The following is an 18,109-nucleotide window of genomic DNA, read 5'->3' on the forward strand; positions in this document are numbered from 1 at the left end:
AGTCATCAGCCAAACACTCAAGAAAGGGCCTGCCAATGACACATTATTAAATCACTAGGGCTGAGGCTGATAAAGGAAAACAGCCAAGCCCTACTAAACTCCCCACTGTTCTTTATACAAAAGAAAATTAACCATAAATGATTCTTTATAAAAGGGCTGACATGGATAGGTAGTAGCTGAAGCCACTCTCTCCGAAAATAATAGACTAAAGCACTCCCAGACAACAGTGCCTAGACTATACAGGCTTTACTGACAACCAGTTTCTCTTTTTCTCCCTTGATTTTGAGCCTGGGAGGGGTACTGTAATGACCACACTGGTAAACAAGAATGTGTGGTACAAGTTAGGAAGTTTAACATCCACACTGCTGTTGATCCGTGGTAGTCTCAGCAACTTCCTGCTAAAAGCTTTTTTTTTTTTAACTTGTTTCCCAGTAGAACTGCACTTTCAAATTAAAACTGCCATTTTGCTTTATGTCACAAATCTCACTCACACATGGCACTTCTACTGCGCAGAGTCCATGCACTGAGTTAGCCAAGCTTACACATTTAACCAAACACTCATGACTTTACCTCAAGCTGCATCAACAAATGAGAAGGCAGATTTGCACCAGTGGTTCCCAAAGTGGGTGCCATGACACCTTGGGTTGCCTTCAGGACGTGTCAAGGGTGCCACAAGATTTACATTTTATTGTTAATTTACTATATGTTTCATCACATTTGAATTATTTATTTATTTATTTATATTTATTTTTTAAAATCTGCTATATTCATATTCATTGTTATGTTACACTTTAAAAACACCGAAACATAAGAATTATACTTTCTGTGTTTTGAGAAAAAAAGAGAAAGATTTGACACCATAAACAGAGCCTGAAAGAAATGCTGATACAGGACTGAATCAGAGACGACCAACAAAATTAAACAAAGAAAAACACCGGGCTTACATTTTAGGCTGGATTGGACGAAACAAAGGCTTTTGAAATCGATGACGCAGACACTCTCATCCACTACTGAGTCTTATCAGTCACAATGTGTCAATGTGTCAAAAACATGTGTTTAGTGATTTTTTCCTTTTTGTGAGGGTACTCCTTTCCCATTGCCATGGCTTCCTCTAGTCATGTGTAATACTCCCGGTACTGCTCTATTGGAGCTTTCTGCCGCCTTAACCCGCTTTATACTCATGCGTTACTTGAAGTAACAGTTCCACCTCGTTGTCAGTCCATGAAAAGAGAGTTAAAACAATGCTCCACCTACAATCTTGTGTCCTTGAGCATCCTTGTTTTTTAGATGCCTAAAAAGTTAGCTTGGTCCTTCCCAGACTGTGGTGGCTGTAGTCAGCTTGGATTCAAAGTGGTTACAATAGATTCCAATGGTGACCCAGTTTCATGGTGAAGGGAAAACAAAAAGGCCACAAAATCCTCTAAAGCCACTCATGCAGCATAATCCACTTCTCTTCTGTCCATCCGTATTCTTGTTATATACTTAAGATATGTATTCTAGCCAAAATAAAGCTGGACTTAAGTTCTGAGTCCTCAGTCATTACCCACTCCTGCAAGATACAAGATGGCTCTTAGGTTTAACTGTTGAGTTCAGTTTAGAAAGAGGCTCTGAGTTTATCAGGTTCTTTCAGTATTGGCACAAAGCAAAGCTTGGGAAACCAGACGGTTTGTAAATAAGACATGCTATCGTCTTGTGGTTGTAACTGACTGCAATTTATGCAGTGCTAATGGCACTGAACACAGCACTTTAGAGTAATGGCTCACAGGGTATTATAGGCTACTGTGGGCCATCATACCTTGCATTTGTGAGAAAGACAAAACAAGCAAATCTCTTTCTCTTTGAAGAAGAAAAATCTAAATTACAGTGTAATGTTTAACAGTGTGACGGAGGCCTGTAGGTCAAGCTGCATCCTTTGAGAAGACAACTATCAACCAGTCTAGGGTTTCTTTCCAGAGAGTGTATCCAAATCGCCTGAGGCCATGTGAAAACTGCAGATCACGGCAATCAGTGAACACATCAACAACTTACATCACCCGTACACAATGTGAAAACATGGAAACATGGAAATGAGGGGGATGAGTCACTGGCCATTAAAGCCCTCGCTGACAGGGGAGAGAGCAACATCTGACTGGCCATCAGTGAGGAGAGGATCAATTGATCGTACTGCTTCAACTCTGAATTCATGCACATTAACAAGGAAACAGCTCCAGGTAACACATACAGTGTCGTGCACACAATGAGTCTGATGACTTTTGAGGAGGCGGGTATAAAGGGGAGAGCTGGAGAGTGGTACTCACTGCTAAGAGCCTCACAGGGAGAAAACACCCCACATACTGAAGATAATTATCTCACCATGCATAAAAAGATATAATTAGGTTGATGGGAATGGGAAGACTTTTCATTTAGTCATGCATCACACTGAGCTCAGAATTTGTCATCAGCTGTATCTGGCATGTCCTGGGTACAGTGTCCAGACCTTTTGTATTGCCAACAACAAGAGATGCTTCGGAAACCTTATATGGATAGTAAGAGCCACTGTATCAACAATCTCAGATGAGTAGTATAAACTTACAAAACGCCCTCTGTGCACCTTCGTAGACAACTGTTATTACTGGAGCTGCTCCTCTAAAGAATCAAATAACTTCTTTACTATTTGTTCATCCTTTGAAAGGATGAACAAATAGTAAAGAAGTTATTTGTTGATAAAAGTTTCTTTGTTTAGAGACTTTTATCAACATTGCTTTTACTTTTCAAAATAAGTCAGGCATTATTTCGCATGTCAGGGGTACTACACATGTTCTAGAACAGTGTTTATGAAAAATATTATTTAATGCAACTTAAAATTGTTTGATATTTTATTTGCTAATATCTATATTTGAATGGATAAAGGAGAGTGTTCCTGTTCCAGGCAACTGATTTTTTTTTCTTTTTTCTGCTGGGATAACAAGTTTTGGTACTACAGTTCCCATAATACTCTGGTGGGTAAAAGCAGAAAATGTAATGGCACCGCTTAAATTCAGAAAAACCATATACTCTAATACTGAGGAAAAGTCCTATTGAATCTGAAGTCATAAGCGCCTTTTTTTCTCTGCGCAAGATTCCATAAGTTTTGGAAAGTTTATTTCATGCATGTGATTTTTGATTTAAAAAAATTAATCAGTTGGGCATTGAGTCAAAAACTTGAATTGTTTATAGGGTTATAATGGTAACCAAAGTACTTCTTGCACCACTGTATCACAGAGATGTATAGGTTGAATTTAATGATTGCATTGTTACTCATTTTTCTCACTACTGGAACCCCCAATATTAGAGTCCCATAAATCTCAAGATCTTGCCTTGACTGCTACGACTGCAGATGGCGACAGACAGGCATATAGAACGACTCCTCTATAGACCCAACATATCTATCCCTGGGGGGGTGCACCTCACAGATTTAAAACCACTGCTCTGGGGCACTCAGTGAAAGGCTATTTCAGCTTTATTACATACTGGGACTTTTATTGCCAAAACCATTGCAACCTATTAAGAGCGATAGCTTTGAAGACCACCTCCTACCCCTGGGAGCTACAGATCCCAATAAAATCTCATTAAAAACACAGAATGCTCTGATACACAGACAGCCCACACTCACCTGTACTGTAGTGCTGATCTCAGCAGCAAAGCCTCCGGTTATTGGTGCCTCATGACTGATGAGCAAACGTCCGGTTTTCACCACAGACTGAAAAACAAAGACACATACAGATGATTACAGAAGATTCAATGTTCTCCTCCTTCATGGTTTCAAAGCAGTTGTGCCTCTGAATGATGTGGCTGACATTACCTGCAAAATCAAAGCAGGGCTAGTTGCCCAATACATGCAATTTGGAGATTAAACTAATAAGCAGTGCCCGCACTACTAAGCTGAAAGAGTGAATGCAGACGGAACCAAATGTCACTCACATCAAGAAAACCTTTTTTAATATAATATTATTTAAAGGGGCTTCTATTTCCTTTGTTATGGACAGATGGAGGGAGTTAAAAAAAGGGAGTAGGGAAGGGGGGTGACATGCAGTAAATGGCCTCAGGTCTGATTTGAACCTGGATTCAGCCTATATGGGCCCACATAGTCTACTAGGTGAGCTAGAGTCTGCCCTGTACCACCACCAACATAAAAACAAACGTAATACATCTCTGCAGCTTTTGATGTAATAATCCCACAACATAATACATTTCCCACAAACCTAGTAGCAGTTGCCTACAACAAATGTAATACGAACAGTTTCTGCAAATGTAATAGCTATTACAAAAAAATAAAAAAGCAAAATGAAAAGAAATACAGGAGGGCATTCCTTTAAGTCTGGTGCGGCACTGACTCAGTGAACCATAGTGCTGCATTTCAATGTGCTATCCATTTAGAGGTGGTGAAATGTTTATGTTTTAGACTTTGTGGCTCTGCACTGTTAACTATGTTAGCACCACTAGCTGAGCAGACACTGTCAATGGTGCCAACAGTCATAACATATTTAACAAAGCTAAAGGGGGGTTGTGGTAACACAACAACGTAGTTGGGTTGGGATGGCATTGCTCACAGTCACTGCAAATTGAGCAGCACAGCTAACTCCCACCAGACACCGGCGGTGTGCAGTACAGTTAACTGAAGAATGGCAAAATTAACCCATGGACCTACACGTGTAACTGGTCAAAAAAATGATCTGGGGTTAACCGCTGACATCCATATTCGACATATGTCCCTGTTACCAGTCAGTCTGTGTTATGTAGAAGCCCCATCACTCTGACATTTCTCCACCACTGCATGTCTATAGGTCCTGAGTATGCATGTGCGTGTATTTCAAGCCAGTGTTTGTGTCAAAATGAAAAAAAAAAAGCATTATGGATGCTTTGCACACACACTGCTTGAATTGAACTACAAGAGGTACCATGTTGAGGCAGTATGTGGGCTGAGAGACGAGTGTTAGCAAGAAAAAGTGGTTCACATACTGCCTGCTGTGGTATGCTATATCTGCTTGCTACCCTCAGGCAGCATGTGTCTGGCTGTGTCGCTGTGTGTGCATGTATAAAATGGATATGACACAAGAGTATGAGCTGAAGGGCTGATTTAGGCTGGTATACAGGGCCAACAGGACAATCATGGACATTAGAGGTCTCAGCCTCCCAGGCATTTGCATTTGGCTTTTCTGCAACCTGACATTACTGCAGAAGGATGCCTCTGCTCCACCCGTTATCTACCACAGCATAAAACCAATACTATACTATAATCTCATCCACTTGCCACCAGTCCAGACCAAAGCTATGTCTGTTCCATGCAACTTCAGCAAAGCTTTTCTCTTCTCAACACAGTATTTCTATTTGTTTCCAGCAATAAACACCTCTGGAACTCAACTTGAGATCATTACTAATTGCAATGCACATGCTTTTATACATTATATTGATAATTTCAAACTTTAAATGTTATTTAAAATAAATATGTAGACAGTAAAACGTGTGAGTGGAATCCCTGATCCATGTTTAGAACTGTGCACGGAGCTAAATGGTACTGAACAATACACTCTTCATTTGAACACAGCAGGGTAAATATCAGACCGCTCTATTCCCTCAAAGCCACAAACCAAGCCAAACAGCCATCGTAACTAAATAACCCACCGAAAATAAGTATCACATGTCCATATGGCACTGTAAATTAGGCATGACATTTTTTCCCTTCGACAGGACCGCATAGTCTCAAACACAGGGGCATTCTGGGGCTTCTTGCTGAATCTAAACAGGCAAATGTTTACATTGCTGAGGTTCCGGGTTTGGCTGTGAAGCCTTAACTGACTGTGGCAAACTGGACCACTATCACACAGTAGCATTGGGAGCTAAATGAGTCAGCACTGTGTCACTCCGAGGCACTAATATTTGCTGCAATGCCAGCATGCTTCTTCCTGGTAGGGCACATAGGAAAAGCTTGTGTTTAAAAGCTGCCATGCAAACATTATTAAAAGTTTAATGTAGAAAAGCTAAATTCAATATTCATGTCTGTTTACAGAGGCTACGTGTTTAACAGTCTTAAGCCAATTGAGGCGAATGAGTTCAGTGTGCAAAAATCACTGATTATATGACACTATCTTCAGGAATGTGGAAGTTCATAACAACACTGGAAGACAATAACAACACTTAGCAATCGGCACAGTGAGGAGGAATCAAGCGAGGGGTTGAGAGGAGGGCGATGTCTTGATGTGACATGTTGCTGTTAGGTTCGCCTTTGCTCTATGACTCACACAGGTGCGGCGGTGCTGCCCAATCCCTTACCCCGCCCTGATGCTGAACTCAGTGCTCATGTAACACACACACACTCTACACACAGAGACTGTTAACATAACTTCCAATTTACACTGTGACACCAGCATCACCCTGATATCTCTGCCGGTCATCTCCCTGAGGGGAGACCCATCATGGCACTCGCTGTGTCAGGAGGAGTGCATTCTTCAGATGCTTTTGACACAAAAGGAGCCTGCCACTGTTTTTACAATATCGTGGGATAGAACCGACTCTGGGGCCTGGGGAAAACTCCTGACCCACTTAATAGACTTGACCCAATCCTCTGCTGCTTACACAAAAAAGACAGTCAGTGGCAAGGTGCCCACTAGCTGGCATGAGTCGAGTAGGTTTTTCTGAGTAGTGCTGCATGCCAGAGCGTAATATGACAATATATTCAAAAAACGGCAAAATATGGTAATGTCTGGGACAGCAAAGTGGCACCGGGTTCACTTGTAAAGGAGGTAATGCAATTAATATGATGAGGTTAAGTCACCAGTCACAGAGGAAAAATAAACACTGCTACATTAAACCACCGAAAAATTCTCACAGTGCTTTCTCACTCATCAAGTAAACTGTAACTAATACACTGGATTAAATGATAACATCAACATACTTATGGCATTTTCAGTTGGTGTAGTGTTAACCATGTTCACCATGTTAGCATAAAGTTTTAGCTTCAGTGTTGTATGTAAGCCTATGGCCCGAAACATCACACGTGTGGAGGTAATTGAATAAACAGTCATGGGAGCATTTACTGGTGTGCAGACTTTATCTGTTTTTAGGATTCATTTTCGAGGCACCGTAGATATATGTTTTAATTTTTAATTTTTTTTTATGTATTTGTCTCTTTCTTCAATGTATTCATAGTCTATATAAGGTCAGATGTAATGCCTTCTGTTGTTAGATTGCAACCCACTCATGACTGACCTTATAGCTAAAATACAGCAAGCAAACAAACTGATGGATGGAACGTGAAAAATTTTCTGTATACTTCGAGCAATTGTACAGTGCGAGGAGGGGATGAGATCTTTTTTGTTGCTGTTGTTTTTCAGATTTTTCCCTCTGTTAAGGAGTTAAGGTTGAGGTTCTTTATTCATAACAAAAAATATTTTCTTACAAAGTACTGTGTGAAACTCTGGAAATAAGGTTGTTGATTGTTGAGTGTCTTTCCAAGGTTGTCAAATACTGATGCTCTGGGTTGGTAGTTGGACTGAACCACCAACCCAGAGCGTCAGTATTTGACAACCTGGGAACAAGACTCATCAGTCAACTACCGAACTGTACAGAGTTATATTCAACGCTTTTGAAGTTTTAAAAATGTCTTTAAGGAGGAACAACGGAAAAATGAAGGATGTCAGCATCTCTTTTGACCATGAAGACTAAAGACTGTATATCTCGTAAATAACTATTTTTTTAGATACAGTCTGTAACAATGAAAATATGTTGGAGATAGTCAAAGTGTGCAAAACCTTGCAGAAATAGCACCTGGGTGATTGTTTTTTGTTTTTTTTTTTAAAATAGGCAACACATCACACAGCCGGTCCTCAGATGCACGGAGCAGGCTCTAAACAATCCGATGTTCACTCATTTGCCTCGCATCCAGTTAGGAAGAGATTTTACACCTCAACTAAACTCTTTCAACTCACCTCACTGCAGACACACAGGTTTCAGAGGGAAAGAAAAGACACACTCTGTCGTTTTTGCATCTTTGACAGGAGACTGAAGTCAACATAGTAATTGTGGCTGTAGCCTTTAACCCAATTGCTTCCGGTTGCTGGATGAGTTTCCAGGACATAGAACTATCCACTGTCATCGTGCGGTTTGACCCTTTTCTCAAAAGTCATCCAGTCATCTTAGTTGCCCATGACAGCCACCTTTCATGTGAGTAAAGTTGGGATTCAGAACAGGGGAAAAGACGTTATTTTTATGACAGCGGTGGAGCCACAGCACAGGAAGTCCACTGGATACTGTAAGAAGATGATCAGTTAGATGCATCCAAGGGGAGAAATTATATGTCCTGAGGGAGGACAGGACAGTTAAACATGTCATGAATCTTCCATTATAAGGGGAAATCTTTGTTTTGGTCTTACAGCATGGCCTCATGCCTGATGAGTTTATCACCAAGTCGTTCATGTTCTGTGAGTAAAAAAGCATTCCCTTTCCACAATAAGAGCAGTGAGAAGCGATTGTTTTAGATGAGATAGCAGACTATGCATTGATACTACGGTAGGTAGTGACAGTGAAAAAGTGCAGACAACCTTTGGGCACCCATTGGCTCACTCGGTAGAGCTGGCGCCCCATGTACTGAGGCTATGTCCTTGCTGCAGCGACTGCAGGTGCGATTCCAACCCATGGCCCACTGCCATGTCATTCCCTCTCTCTCCCCCCTTCATGATAGAACTGTTCAAATAAAGGCATAACAGCCCAAATAAAAAAAAATAAAAAAATAAAAAAGGAATTAGAAAGAGAAAAGTGTAGACGATTTAGAACTGAGAAGATGAGTTAAGGAGGCTGGAACTGAGTATGAGGCTGAATAGGTAATGAATGATAAATGGTAACTGTATAGCACTTTTCTAGTCTTTTTGACCACTCAAAGTGCTTTCACACCACATGTCACATTCACCCATTCACACTCACATTCACACACTGGTGGCCGAGGCTACAGTGAATGTAGGTTAAGATTTACAAAGATCCTTTACTGTGAAACATGACTGGGGGGTAGTAAGTGATGACAAATGTATATGCATCAAAAGCCTGTAATTGGTAGACTGAAATTGCACAATACAGCAACTAACTTTTTCATCAGTGGAAGGAAACTGATTTGTGTTGGTACAATGGATCCTTTCTGTTGGAAGATCAACAGCTTGTTTAATTCCACATTCATTTTTTTCTTCAGATTTTGATTGGCCCTATAATTAATCTGCTGTCCCGCTCAATATTCTCGGACGAAGTCAGGCATCAATTTTAAATGTTTCCTAACATTGTCTAGCTTTTGAGAAAGGCCAGCAATCTCAGAGGAAGCCAGGCTATAAATTTGTAAACTTGTCATTTACTACTCGAATTTTCCCAGGCAATAATTACATGACAAAACATGGATACACACCCGGAGCTGTGCTTGGTTTAAGTGCCAGCTAGGACACTGTGGCATCACCTCAATGACACCAGTTTCATTTCAAGTAAGTCTGAGTAGATAAACTTGTAATTGCTTCATGCAGCATCTAAATTTATATCTAAAGGGAAAAAAATGCAAAAGATTTGAATTTGCCTCTCAGATTTGAGATTCACTCTAGTATTAACATTAGTATTTGGGGCCACACTTCAGCAGCTCACACCAACATAAGATTGTACCCTTTTCCTCGTTGGGGGAATATTTGAGGTCAATCACGGTTTTGAATGTACAGTTCTGTAAGTTCCAGGCTACAAACATCCACCTCCTCCCAGCCCCGGCCTGGGCTCCGTGTCAAAGCGTAGGCTCTTGGTTGGTGGCGGCTGGTGGTAGTTGGGCTGGGCGACAGCTCTGGTGGCTGCAGCTTTACTACTCATTGTGCTGCAGGGCTGTCATTAGATGCCGGAGTCGTTCCGCTGGCTGCAGGGGAAATGTCATGTTTACTGCCATTCCCATACACACCCAAACCTAATGAGCAACATTGAGCTTGTCCTCCTGCGTTCACTCCGTCCTCACTTCTTCTGTCTTTCTTCATCAGGCTTGCTCCATCTTGCTCTTCCTGTCATACCTCCATGCTGTGGTTTCTCTCATCCTCGTCATCACTTTTTCTCTTTGCTCCTCCCTCCATCCATCCCTCAAACCATCCACTTATCCTACTCTGCTTTCACAGAGCCTGTGCTCTGAGTCCCAGCGTTCCCCTCTATGCGTCCGCACCACTCACAGGCTGGCGGCCAATGACCTGGCATAGCCTCAGAGGATAAAGTCAAGGCTGTCACTCTCCCATGGCATATATACTCTCTCTTACACACACATAAAGCCCCACAAAAGCATGTGCAGACCACACAGTCACATATGCACATGTATAGAGTGCATTTAAGTTCACATTAACACGCGCAGCTCATTTAGGATGATTGAGTTACATGTTCTGATAGTGAAAGCGAGTTACTTTCACAGGTTGCCTCCTGCTGCTGATGCTGTTGTGGAATTTCAGCATTAAAGTGTCATCTTTGCAAAAAAGAAGACAAGAAACAGTGGCATATTTATACAGCATGTAGTACAGAGAGCACTAATTCATTCTACAGAGTAGAGACTATGGGGATGGGAAGTGAATAAAAACAGTCCATACTTGGAGTTAAACTGGGCTGCGGTTTGACTGGTGCAGAATCACATAATGTGCTTTCAAAGTTTTCAAAACACATGCGAGAGTCTTTCCAGAGGAAGGTGCCAACACTTATTTGTTAGATCTGTATTTTTACGCAACTAAACTGGTCGTGAATTATTTAAAAATAGCGGCGATGACAAAAACAAAATCTGCTGTGCTTGTACTGTATGTGCGCGCACACACACACAAACAAACAGCAGACTGTAAGTGACACCCCGCCTTCACATTTAGTATGCCTCCTCTTCCCTCAGGCCGTCCATCAAAACGCGACAGGAAGAGAAAGTTTAGTTCTGTGCCGCCACCGAGGAGTCGTCCTTGCCACTGGATCCGCTGGCTTCGCTCCCTTCTGCCGACCCTGTAATTGCGCGGTCACCGCAGGGTCCTTACTCATGCGCCACCATGTGATCTCCGTGACAAATGAGAGTCGGGACGAGGCTTCGCTACTTTGCTGGGGCCTTTAAAGTGGCACTGTGCGATTAGTGGAGAGGGGTGAGTGCTCGGCGAACCGGAGGGCCTGTTAAATCACAGCGCTGGGAGCGAAGCAGGGCGGGAGGAAACACAAACACTCACTCACTCACTCTGTGCCATACAATCACTCGCTCTCTCTCACGACAGAGAGAGAGGGAAAGTGAGAACCAGCGAGAGAGGGAGGGTTAGAGAGCACGAGAATGAAAGAGCAGAGAGTGTGGAACAGCCTCAGCGCTGGGCGGAGGGCCAAGCCATCCTCCAGAGGAGCCAGGACGCCAGAGGAGACCTCAGACAGAAATAACTCCAAACATCCCATAAAGTCCCATTAAAACCAATTCATCTCAATTACTCCCTGACACACACACACACACACACACACACACACACACACACACACATACGCATTCTACCTTTATGCCCTGCAACCACACTGAACCACCGACATCAGTGTGTACACACAGACACACGACTACCACTGTACACAGTCCAACTTGGTGACAGCTCTTTGTGAGAATCCCGCAGGCTTCTGCATATATGAGCAGACAGTGAGGTAGTAAAAATCTATCGATGACTTTCAAAGGCCCTTTAAAATGCTTTACACCATAACAAAGGGGTAGTTTCTCTGGATTTAACATTCAAACTACATTACTGATACAAAGCTGTTATTGTGTACTTTTTGTTTAGTCTGACTTTTTTGAAAAAATCTGTAACTTAACTTTAAAAAGTCAGCTAAAATGCTCATGAAGGGCCCTCCAGTTGTGATTTTATACATCCACTTATACACCCCCCACCACCCTTTTTTATACAACAATTAGAGTGTATATTTGTTTTTTTTTTTTTAGGTAGGACAACCTCCTAACAGCAACTAAATACCTGTGACTACTGATAATATTCTGTTGTGACTTTTATTTTTACTGAATGTGTATTGCCAAGATTTCGTGTAGTGTTTTGTATTTCTGCTTTCAAGTAGTCTATGTTGTTTGTATGTTTTTTGTTGGATGTGCTATGGTGAAAGCACAATTTTATTATGTCTTTTATGGCACTTATTATAATGAAACCAAAGGGAAATTTCCACACAGTGTACAATAAACTATTTGTATTTGTATTATCAGTTGTATTCTCGGGGAACTAAGTGCTATCTACAGGAAAGGAATATATTTTTTGTTTGGATTTTAGGGCTCTATGGTTTAGCCAAATGGTGTTCTTAATCATTCTATCATATAAGAATTGTTTTTTTGCCCCATCATGTATTAAAAATGTAATGCAGTAACATTCACTCAAACTGCTTTTGTCAGGGTCATAGGACAGTGTTAATTTGCCTCTCCTAAAATTAGAGATTAAATGTCTCAGTCATTTTTTCAAGCAAAAATGCAGAACATTCTCTGATTCCAGTTTCTCCAATGTGAGAATTTGCTACTCTTATTTTTTCTAATTTTCTAAAGACATAACCTTTGGCTTTAGTTATTTGATCTATGTGTGTGATGTTGTTCCTTAGAGCTATTACACTGTGGTTGACTATGATTATCTTTTCCTTTTTTGTATTTTAAACTGTTTTTGTGTGAAATATGAAAATCTTTGAGTAAAGCCAATTTTCTTTGCCTAAGGGAAATCTAAAAAGTTGATGACAGTAGTATTTAGCAGGGTTGTGGGGGAGCTCCATGGTGTAAAATTCTACAAGGGTGACAAGCCTACATTATACTGTACACTTTTCAACTCAGAAATTTATTTGTTTTTAAATCATTTGCATTTGGTTGACTCCTAAATAAAGACAACTGACACAATTACATTGTGCAGAGAACATTAATGCAGTGTTAATACCATCCTGAAATAAATGATTGCCATATTAAAATAAAAGAATCAAACCCTCTAAGCAACTTAGATGAGGAAATAAGCATCTCCTGCCCATGTAATCATAACACAGTGTTTGATCATTTATAAAAAGGGGTTCATTCCATTGTGGTGATGTTTTATGGAAATGGTGAATATCAAAAACAATAGCCTTATGGTAGTAGCATCGCAAGACACTGTCAAAAGTTAATGAACCACCTCATAAGTCATCCCAAGATACAATACAATCATAAGAAGCTTTGAACACAAACCCCCTGCTGCAGCACTTCACAAAACTCCAGAACAGGAAACTCATTTAATGTGTCCCAGGACCAGTGACATTCCTACAGAAGCACTGGGACATCACAGAGGCGACTGCATCTGGCTCCCTTCAGTATGTGCAAAATGAGGTTTTGAAAAAAAAGAGCTATGTCCCACTAAAGTTTGTCTCTTTTATAAACAGTGACTAACCCATTTTGTTGTAACAGTCGGCATAATTTACCATGACATTTTCGGATGAAGTTCAATTCTATTGTGCAATGCAGTAAATGAGTAAATGAAATGAAATAAACATATGTTTGAGTGTACATTCCCTGAGTGTTTTGTCAGTCTGCTTATTTGCAATCATCACAGCTGGATCCATTAATGAGAGACAGCTAAGAGACAGCTATGGCTAGCTAGAGTCCCCTTTTTTATACAATATGAGACAAACACAATACTCAAAGCAAAAACCCTCCTGAGTCATCAGGTGATTAAGTATCATGGATGTAAAAGCAGCATCTGGTGGGAATCAGTACAAATAATGGCAAGCTAGGCCAATTACTAGCCCCACTTTTTGGAGAGGAAGCTAGTTAGCCTCGCTGGCTTACTTTTACTCTCTGTGTGGAAAACAAACTTGTTAAATACATCTGTGCTTTTCCTACAATGAAATGTCAAAATGTCTGCTGTGAAAAAGGTCTCTGCCATGTTTCCCACACATTCATTTATTTGTGGGACGCCGCCAAATGTTGATTTTTTGGAGCTGGGCCGTTATTAGAAGCATTATCAGAATATACATCCCTCAGTTATTTATTGTACCTCACTCTCAGAGTCCAGAGCATACTCTGGGCACAGACAGAGCAGCAGATCGCCAGGCGCAGTGACAGTGAAACTTGATCGTTGACTGCTCTGGGTCTAAAAGTTCCCTCGCCTCTGCAGCAGCTGTACTTCTCATCCATCCATCTGATATGATCAGCTGTGATTGGATCCAATGATCAATTATCCAACCAAAGACTCAAACTACTACTAAGGGAAAAAGATCTCATGAAGAGTTCTATCTGTGCTATGTTCATAGACCCACAAAAATTTAAAAAGGGGAGACAGAATGATACAAAGGACACACGTGTAAAAACAAAATTGTCAGCGACTACAGCAACATAGCAATTTTAATTCTGTGAGAAACACTGCTATGGGTCCCTGGAATTGTCTGATGTTTTAGAGAGAAAAGCATCATAAATGACAGAGTACACTGGTTGAAAAAGGAGTAAAAATGTCTTCTTTTTACATTTGTAGGCTATACTGCTACCTGACATGCTCCAGTCAGTAGCAAACCACAGAGGGTGACAGTGCATCTGCTAGCAACACTGGCTCTAAAATGTCAGTTACCAGATGCTGTGGGGAAACACCCACCCTGAGGCATTACATTTAGTCATTGTTTACACAAATACGTCCAAAAACAGTAGAAAAACGGAAAAATGAGCTTTAACTTTGAGACAACTCCAGCAACTCAGACTAAAAGATATCAGAGTGCTGGCCAAACTGTGTGAACTCTGACGTGCAGTCAAAAAACTGAACACAGCCAATGAAAGATCAGAAATACCAAATGGAAAGTCTTAGAAAAACATTAAAATAATAGAAAGTTTAAATAATTTTTTAACATTTTCCAATTGTTTATTCTAGAAGGGAATTTCAAAAATACTGCAAGAAAGAAAAAAGCACTACACATTAGTAAAATGTGTTTTCTATTAATCCAAAGAGCTGCTGTGAAAAGAAAAACATAAAAACCTCTATATAAGATTGATGAAATTTTTTTATTACTTTTTGGTTTGGTTTCAGGTTATGTAACATATTTCATGATTTACAAGTCACTTTTAAGGGATCTGGAGAATCCCTGGGCAACAAACTATCTGCTGGTGTGCATCTGAGCGGACCTCTTGGATGTCTGTGTCCTCGTGACTTCAGACACTTTTCCACTCGGTCCTGCTATCGGCCTACAGGCTGACCTCGATGATCTCAATCTGCCCACACCTCTGGCCAAGCCTTCTTAACTAAACCGTCCTCTCCAGTGGAAAAGTGATGACCTGGTCCAAAAACACAACGAGCGGTCCAATCTAAAGTGCCTTTTTGCTTTTAGAGGGCTCGCTCCATAACAAAAATTGTCGCTGCCATCATCATCATTATCATTATCATGTGGTACCAAAATCGTGTTTAGCCAACAATCACTGCATGACAGAAAATGGAAGAGAAAAGTGCAATTTCCCTGCTTCATTTTGATGTTTCCGCCCATTTTCAACAGTGTCTGGTAATTAATCTCATCTGTCTGATCTGTATGGGAGACATCCTGGGGTGAGTGCCATAGCACGCTGATCTGTGGTAATCACTAGCTGGTCTGTTTCTGTCAAAAACAACAGAACTACTACGGCTAATATTCACAATGCAGCTGTGTGTGTCAGAGCTATGAGCCTATATGATTTTTCAATGCATCCAAGTGTGGATCTGGCCACATTTCTGCCGTGAGTGACACTGGGAAGAATTTGAGAAATCTCCAGTGCCTAGCTGTGGAATGTGAGTGCGAGCTGCCGCCAGGAGGAAGACTGGAAAAGAAGTCAGTAGCAGACAGACAAGTGGGGGGTGGGGGGATTGAAGGAGACACCGAGGGGAGATTACTCTACCTAAAAAATCTTTGGTAAACCACAAATGGGCTTCTTTAACCACACATTTTGTGATGTACATATCTAATCTAGATTAATTACCCAAATGGTGGAAACTGAAGTGTTGGTCAAGGGTTTATTCTTTCTGCAGTGTTGCATTACGCCATACTTTTCACCAGCAACACCAGGAGAGGGAAAGAGAAGCTGGACCCATCGCAGAAAAACAACCATGAGTAATTTTCCACTGATATAACCACCGAAACACTGCTGCGGCACGACACATGACAAAGTTATGACACACACACACACTGGCCAAAACGCACGTATGGGCCCCCTTGCCCCAAAATCCCCCCTTCCTGACTCCAATCTTTATCCAGTGCTTTCTTGCGCCACTTTTTATTTCTTTCTTTCTCTCCACAAAGTCCTGCTTGTTCGGTCCACGGAGCCCAGTGTTAACACTGTAATTACAGACGTGGGCTACAATAATAAGAATGCAGGGAGTGGGGGCCAAACCTCTGGCCACTTTCTTCCTGTGCCATTTTTTTCTACTTTGATTGTTTCCAGTGTGTGTGTGTGACAGAGGGCCAAAGATATTAGGAGTTTTGTGGTGGGCCAGTGAGCAGATCATGGCCGAGACCCCACAGCTGAAAGGGAAACACAGGCATGAGCCCGGACCGTCTGAGTGCTAATCGCTAGCAGGCTGCCTGCCCCCATCCCTGGCCTGGCTCCAGACCACAGACTCAGATAAAGGCAAAGTCTGCGGACTGCTGCGCTGGGTGTCAAATCTGGCCAGGTATCACTGAGGCGAGGGAATCTAAATGATATGTAGGCCCAAAATAATATTCCGGGCATATCGTTTCAATAAAAATCCATCAGTCCACCAATTGACAAAACACAACTGGTTGAATGTACAGCCAGCGAATCAAAAGTTTACACCCGGTGTCTGGTATGTTTTTCCTGGGAAACAATTCCCATAATTTCAAAAAAATATTTGTCCTGCAAATTGCAAACATCCTACACACTAATAACGTTCATTGTGTGGAATTCTCATTTGTTAAACTCGTGAACATTTGACATTCTAATAGCTAACTTCGAGAACTGCTGTTCTACCAGTGGGTGTAATGAGATACTTTATGAGCGTGTTTGCGAATAGTTAGTTAGTTTATGGCACTACTTGACTCATTCGTCTTTCTCTTCCCTGAGCTCTTTCTTTTATTTGCTGCTCTTAGACCCATATAGATCACCTAGTAGTTGAACTGATCGGGGATCAGATTAACTCCACAGCAGTTCTGTGCTCTCTGTATTTAATCATACGTGTAGAGATTGCTGGTGTCATTTTTCTTTGTTACTTCAATGAGATGAACAAGGAAGGCAGATTTCACTGTAACTTTAGTATGAACCTTAGCTGTCTTTATCACAAGGGTAGAGGAGACAGACCATGGATGCATCCAGAAAATCTGCAGTGAGTGGATATTTCCACTCACAGTCAGATTTTCTGCAGATTTTCTGCAGATTTTCTGCAGATTTCCTGCTTACTGGTCTTTGTTGGATTTACAGACACAGTTCTACCAGATCAGCTTAAATACCCTTTCATCGACACCAACCATGATGTTTGAAATTGATTTTAAACAGTTTTTCATTTATTAAGTGAATATTGTTACTATGACTTTTTATACGGGACAGGACTTATGGAATTGTTGATCCAATTGCATGTTTATACTGGTACTTTTAACCAGGGTTTCCAAACCTTCTTAAACTCAATGAACAAATTCAATTACTTTTTAAGGACTTTTCAGGCACAGCGGCCTTAAAATTCAGGGGCCCAACATGTCATAGTTTGAAACATGGATCAAGGTTAATTACTGTTACAACACTGGGGATTTTTATAATGAGAGCTAGCAGGCTTTACAGAAGCTCACAGACAACAATTTAAAAGAAAGAAAAGCTTACTTTTAACCAGGCTTCCTACACTTTTATAAACATCAAATACAGAGATCATTCTAGGACTTTCCAGGCCCAATTCCCTTAACATTCAGGGGCCCAACACGGCATTGTTTGAGACACAGATCAAAGTTAATTGCTGTTACAACACTGAAGATTTTTCTAATGAGAACTGTCAGGCTTTACAAAAGCTCACAGACAACAATTTAAAACAAAGAAAGGCTTGAATGTGTGAATACTTTTTAATTATGCTGTATAGGTGGTGGCACATGAAACAACAACACATCTGCAGGAGACACATGCAGGCAGCACAGTGTGGCCCATTTACTGATGTTAATT

The 18,109-nt window shown here is 41.1% G+C and overlaps 1 protein-coding gene across 1 annotated transcript in view; it reads right to left on the reverse strand.

The window, feature by feature from the left end:
• Positions 1–18,109, reverse strand: part of bckdhb (branched chain keto acid dehydrogenase E1 subunit beta) — a 62,553-nt gene that overhangs the window by 11,576 nt on the left and 32,868 nt on the right. Inside the window, exon 9 of the mRNA XM_042490188.2 lies at positions 3,632–3,718. Coding sequence (XP_042346122.1) covers positions 3,632–3,718 — 87 coding nt within the window. The remainder of the gene's footprint in view (positions 1–3,631; positions 3,719–18,109) is intronic.

Source organism: Plectropomus leopardus, chromosome 11, assembly GCF_026936395.1.
Source record: "Plectropomus leopardus strain MGB_pleo_1.0 chromosome 11, ASM2693639v1, whole genome shotgun sequence".
NCBI lineage: Eukaryota > Metazoa > Chordata > Actinopteri > Perciformes > Serranidae > Plectropomus > Plectropomus leopardus.